At 39.2% G+C, this 6,599-nt stretch overlaps 1 protein-coding gene across 1 annotated transcript; it reads right to left on the bottom strand.

Moving 5' to 3' along the window:
* Positions 1–1,757: 1,757 nt before the first annotated feature.
* On the bottom strand, positions 1,758–6,370 carry LOC110520310 (uncharacterized). The gene is made up of 4 exons (XM_021597538.3): positions 5,940–6,370; positions 5,123–5,177; positions 4,839–4,950; positions 1,758–4,237 (listed from the first exon to the last, which is right to left on the bottom strand). Exons 1-4 carry the CDS (start codon positions 6,234–6,236, stop codon positions 4,030–4,032), a joined length of 672 nt encoding a protein of 223 aa, XP_021453213.3. The 5' UTR covers positions 6,237–6,370; the 3' UTR covers positions 1,758–4,029.
* Positions 6,371–6,599: the final 229 nt, after the last annotated feature.

Consider the following 6,599-nt stretch of genomic DNA (forward strand, 5'->3'; position numbering starts at 1 on the left):
AAATCATACAATGTGATTTTCTGGATTTTTGTTTTAGATTCCGTCTCTCACAGTTGAAGTGTACCTATGATAAAAATGACAGACCTCTACATGCTTTGTAAGTAGGAAAACCTGAAAATCACCAGTGTATCAAATACTTGTTCTCCCCACTGTATGTCCCAAAGTAGTGTCTTTGAAATTCTCTTACACTATATCAAAACCAATCACACGTGTTTCTTTTATAAAGAAAATCCTAGTTTATAAGGACACTGTTGGCTTCCTCGTCTGTCTCAAGCCGTATTCACTTCCCTGTGAACCCTTTGCACCACCTCATCCTGCATTGTTTAGCCCCATCTACAGTATGTCAAGCGGCAGTTCCAACTGTGGTTTATGAGTCACACATCTTTGAGGTCTTGCCAGAACCAGATTATGGATACTTCATGGAAGAGAAAGGCCCTATTCTTAGTCATTATACTTAAATAATATGTCTATGTTGAACACAATGCCTGTGGTGAATACAATGTCTATGTTGAATACAATGTCTATGTTGAACACAATGCCTATGGTGAATACAATGTCTATGTTGAATACAATGTCTATGTTGAACACAATGCCTATGGTGAATACAATGTCTATGTTGAACACAATGCCTATGGTGAATACAATGTCTATGTTGAATACAATGTCTATGTTGAACACAATGCCTATGGTGAATACAATGTCTATGTTGAATACAATGTCTATGTTGAACACAATGCCTATGGTGAATACAATGCCTATGGTGAATACAATGTCTATGTTGAATACAATGTCTATGTTGAATACAATGTCTATGTTGAACACAATGCCTATGGTGAACACAATGCCTATGGTGAATACAATGTCTATGTTGAATACAATGTCTATGTTAAATACTATGTCTATGTTGAATAATATGTCTATGTTGAATACTATGTCTATGTTAAATACTATGTCTATGTTGAATAATATGTCTATGTTGAATACTATGTCTATGTTAGACCATCAAAAATAGAGTACAACAGTCGCTTTGAGAGTGGTGATCAGCCTCACAGCAAGAAACTACATTTCTATGATCTTATCATATTTAACAAACATTGTTCAATAAATTAATCCATTACAAGAATATCAATGACACAGATAATGAAGGAAATGAATAATACATATCACAATTGAATTTGACCTGAACACAGTTGTTCATCAATTATAACTCTCTATTTATGTGTGGTCCCTATTGACCAATCGAAGTGTCAGGTTGATCATTAATGGGCCTTCAGTCTGGCATGTTGACCAGGTGTTTGGCTCCTCTACAGTGACTCTGTGTCACACTAACTAAGTAGTAATGGAAGGCAGCCTGGCTCTCTGAAACAAGAGCTGTAGGCCCATGTGACGTCACACTCCATAGAATAGCATTCCACTTAAAGGCTGTGATCTTCCGTTATATGCCATGCTTAAAATAATGGTCATTATTTAGATTCTCACTAACAGATGATATATACTGATTGCTGTGTACTGTAAATTACTTTTCCATGTCCACTGACGTACTCTGTTTACTCTCCCTATCAATACTCTAATAGCTCTTTGTACATCCTTCCAATTCCTTGCTTTTAACTGGTGCGCAAAAATGTGAGCCAGGTAAAAATGGTACAAATGTGTGTTTTTGTTTGTGTGAGCACACCTCCGTGTGTGTGATATACTAAACCGGATTGAGACAAAGCTTCCTGGTTATCGTTCTAAGGAAATAGAATATGGAAATTCTCTTTTACCATCTTAGATTTTATTTTGTTAGTAATGGCATTGTGAAATGCCATCAACCTGTGAGACAGTAGTTTGTTTTTGACCATCTCCATGATAAGTACTACAGAATGGCCATGAAATATGATGCCATTCCAAAACTCAAAACGATTTTTCAGTATCGTTTTGAACAGACAGTTCTTGAAAAAGTAAGAATAACAAAAAGTTTTTTTTTAAGTTTTAAAAAGTATAAATTTTTCTGAAGTCCTATAAGCCTCAATCAGAAGCTTATGGACAAAGAAGTAAAGCAAACTGAAAAAACGCGACATTAATTGATTACACATCATGATCAGAGTACCCAGTGCATCATCATTACTGTGATGGAAATACTTCAAGCACATCGTTGTCAGTGATGGATCAAAGTCCAATATCTCATTCCCACTTCAGTAAATATCTACTGCATTTCCTCAAGCAAGTAAAAAGACAACGACAGCTGAGTAGTAGAGATGACTATTTGAATAGGAGTGTGGGTGGATTTAGTGGGAAATGTCCTATGATCATAAAAACTATACTGTAGGTGCGATAAAATGCAAACATTTTTAAAATAATTATGAGGTCTTAAGTTGTTAGCTAAATGGGCTGGTCGTTCATTCTATCCATTATTTTTTGCAATGATTGCTATGCTAAACAAATCATTGGCATGTAGCTCCAGGCTAGCTACTGTACTTCTCCTTTGCTCTAGCCAACTAAAGAAAGCAGCTGAAATGACAGTAACTATGTGTACTTTCCTTGGTTTTACATTTCTTTGTTTCTTTTGCCATTTCTTTGGATATATCCATTATAATGATCCTGATAAATGAATTTGTCTGGCTCAGAGAAACTGTCAGTCACTTCACGTTCATATGCATGGCACGGAGGAGATCGCAATAAACCTTCCACAGGTCAGAGAAGCAGACAGCAAGGTTTAGACAAACCCTAACTGTTGCAAACTAAATGCTAACCTAGTAGCATGGGGGAAAATTGTTTAGATACTTTTTAATGGGGGAGATGATGTTAAGGCTATAATATAAATTGACTGGCTGGGTTATGGGACAGTAGTCTGGCTGATACCAAACTCGAAGTCCTCCTGACTTGAGAGTCTGGAAAGGCTGTTTTGATGTTGTCTCACTCAAACACCTACAGGCACAGCCACACAAAGCCCCTGAGTGCTGCCCCCTTCCATTACAAATGTTGGATTTTCAAATCCAAACAATGAGAGGTCTCATCCAATCAATCCATCTGCTCAATTTCTGAGTGAATATTGCATTAATAAACAGCCTCCTTTCCAGACCAGTGAGTCACAGCTCTTCATTGCTGTGTGGTACCGTGAGTCGCGTCAGCCAGGCTAGTGGATAGTGGATGCGCATTAATAAATCTAATTGAACTGTTAACAGGCATCACCCGGTGAATGCGGGGATTGTTGTGCTATAACTCTCTTCTATCAACCAGTCAGCATCCAGGATCCAAACAACCCGTTTTATAAATGTTTTTATATAATTTACATGGTGACAGCATGGTATCCCAGGAATACTGAACATTCCAAAGCACAAAACACTGCGCCTGAATCTGATTCATTGCAATTCAATCTTTGAAGACTGCAATCATAGAAATACTATTTATTTATGCCTATTAATTAGCCATTGTCAACATCTCATCTATGGTTATTTTGCTGGTGGCTCACTGTCACCCTACGTTTACATATTACTCATCCACTAGCCGGCTCCATTTTACCCTGGCAGATTACACCCAACAGCGTTACAATATTATGTTTTACCCTGGCAGTCAATGATGGTGATGATAAGGTAAGCTGTATTAAAGCTTTAATGGTCTAAGTTATATTGGTATTGAACTGTGCAGGTTTGATAGGAGTTCCTCCCTCTTCATCACACGAACCATCAACAGGGAAAGGCAGTGGTTTCTCTTTCCATGTTTTCTGTGCCTAACTAAAAGGCTTTATAAAAATGTAAATGAAAAACAAAAAACATTTATTTAAAAACTGATAAGATATCCATAGTTTTTAAAAACAAACAGCACCTAATTACTTTAGGCTACATAGTGTGCCAAACTGAAACATTGACAATGCCCACAGCCTAATCTCTTGTGTACAGACTACATAACATAAATGGTGTAATTTACATGGGGTTGCCAAGATTACCCACAAGATTACCCACAACAAAAAAAAACATAAATATGAGTGCGCATCATGAATGAATGACTACACACCATTAATGTTATTCTGAGAGAAATTTGAGACATTTACTACTTTGGAGCAGGGGCCACTTCAGGTTTAACAAGGGCCGCTTCAGGTTTAACAGGGGCCACTTCAGGTTTAACAGGGGCCGCTTCAGCTTTTGCAGAGGCAGGTTCACCTTGTACATGGGCCGCTTCAGCTTTTGCCGAGGCAGGTTGACCTTGTACAGGGGCCGTTTCAGCTTTTGCTGCTCCTTCTTTGGGTGGACATAATTTCCTGGAGAAAACAAGAGGTTTTATTATCATCATGAACTTTGTTGGATGTTTCACCAGTGCTGTGAGTAGACTTCCAGTTTTATTTTTGACTGGAACAAATTGCAAAAATCACTGAAGCTGGAGACTTATATTTCCCTCACTAACTTTAAACATCAGCTAACCGATCTGCTGCAGCTGTACATAGCCCATCTGTAAAGAATCCATGCAATCTACCTACCTCATCCCCATATTGTTTTTATTTACTTTTCTGCTGTTTTGCACATCAGTATTTCTACTTGCACATAATCATCTGCACATCTATCACTCCAGTGTTAATTTGCTAAATTGTAATTATGTCGCTACTACGGCCTATTCATTGCCTTACCTCCTCACGCCATTTGCACACACTGTATATATATTTTCTATTGTGTTATTGACTGTACGCTTGTTTATTCCATGTGTAACTCTGGGTTGTTGTTTGTGTCGCTCTGCTTTGCTTTTTCTTGGCCAAGTCGCAGTTGTAAATGAGAACTTGTTCTCAACTGGCCTACCTGGTTGAAAAAAGATTAAATAAAAAAATAAAATAAAATTCCCCCCCAAGGTAATACAAATCTGCTACTTACGCTGTATCTGTTGAGTCCTTTACAAAACCACACACTTTGCTCCTCTGCTCCAATTGCTGTTTGAGTGTGGTGATCTCCCCAGTCCAAGCCTCCTTTTCAGTTTTGAACGTCGCTGAGGAGAACAGACAAGGAGAGGAGATCAGAAGAGAAGAGCAGAGAAGAGAAGCAAAGGGAAGCCTCTTCAGAAATGCACCCAGAGAGATATGCACTACGTTATCAAATTTCACACCTTGTGGCACAAGTGGCTACAAGAATAACAACTCTACTAGAAAAGACTCACATACCTTCAATATCACTCTGCTCCTTCTGTATGGGTGCAAGTACTTCCTCCTTTTGTTTCTTTGTGCCAAAGTGAGAGATAACACAAATATAGGTAAAGGGGAAAAATAACATTCACGCCTACTGTTTGCTGTACATACTAAAAATCCTCATCCGAGTCCTTCAAATCCTTCTACTCAGCACATTCCACTGCGCACAGATGTCAATTCAACGTTTATTCCACATTTGTTCAACGTCATTTCATTGAAATTACGTGGAAAAAATGTTGATTCAGTCAGTGTATGCCCAGTGGGTTGACAAGCACCATACACCAACCTGGGTCAAATGTTAAATACTTTAAATTGCTTTTTTGATTGCTCTGGTTTAGTGCACCCTGTTCCAAGCCACACAGCCCGAAGCCATTGTCATCACTGTTCAATGCTTGGGGGTAGCACTTTTGGGACTATTCCATTGGATCCATTGTACCAGGAAAACGAAATCAAGAACAGCTCCATTATTTGACATACCTGTATGTTCAGTATTCGACCCAGGTCTGTCTAGTGAAGGGCAGCCCTGTACCTGGAGAGCTACTGTTCTCCAGATTTTTGCTCCAAACCTAATTTAGCACACCTGATTTTAATTTTAGCTGCTCACCAATAACTTATCTAGCTGAATCAGGTATGTTAGGTAAGGGTTGGACTGAAAATGAACAGGATGGTAGATCTCCATGAAGAGGGTTGGGCAGTCCTGGTCTAGTCTTTATAGTACACCAATGGTCTATATGTTCAGTATTTAACCCAGGTCTGTTTAGTATGTATAGAACAGTAATGATCTGTCTCTCACCTTGTCTGCCTGGCAGGCCTCAACCTCAGTCTTCTTCTTCCCCTCCTCTTCGGTCAGTTTCTTCACCTCTGCCTCCATCTCCTCCACATTCTTCTTCTTCCAGTCTAACTGCCCCTTCAGCAAGTTTTCCAGCCACTGCCTCTCCTTGAGTTGGTTGACGCGCGCCCTCTGCATCTGATCCAGATGCAGGTTCTGCAGGGTCAGCTTGGCTTCTGTCAGGGACTGGCCAAAGACGATCAGGGCCAGGCCCATAGAGACCAGGATAGTTAGGCCTCCTAGCACCAACACAACCCTCATGGTTGCCTCTGGGAGTTTGTGTGGGTGTTGGTTCTTTATGTTCTTTCAGTCTATGTATTTGTCCCTGTGTGAATGTATGTGTGTCTGCTGGACTTTTATGTGTATATACTGTATGTATATCTATATATCACCTACGTCTTTACAATATTAATTTTGTGTGGCAGAGAGCACAGTGGCTATTAAACGGTTTACCTTATTCACTGAGTCAATGATAATGTGTGGTTGTATGAGTGAGTTTCTATGACTCGTTAGTTACCATAGTCCTCCCATAGCCTACAGCATGAAGGCTGAAGCAAATCTATGAACTTATTTGTATATCATTTTGTTCCTCTTCCTTTCCTCTACAGTAAATCTGATTCTTAC

This window comes from Oncorhynchus mykiss, chromosome 3, assembly GCF_057628025.1.
Source record: "Oncorhynchus mykiss isolate SJ-2025 chromosome 3, ASM5762802v1, whole genome shotgun sequence".
In the NCBI taxonomy this organism is placed as follows: domain Eukaryota; kingdom Metazoa; phylum Chordata; class Actinopteri; order Salmoniformes; family Salmonidae; genus Oncorhynchus; species Oncorhynchus mykiss.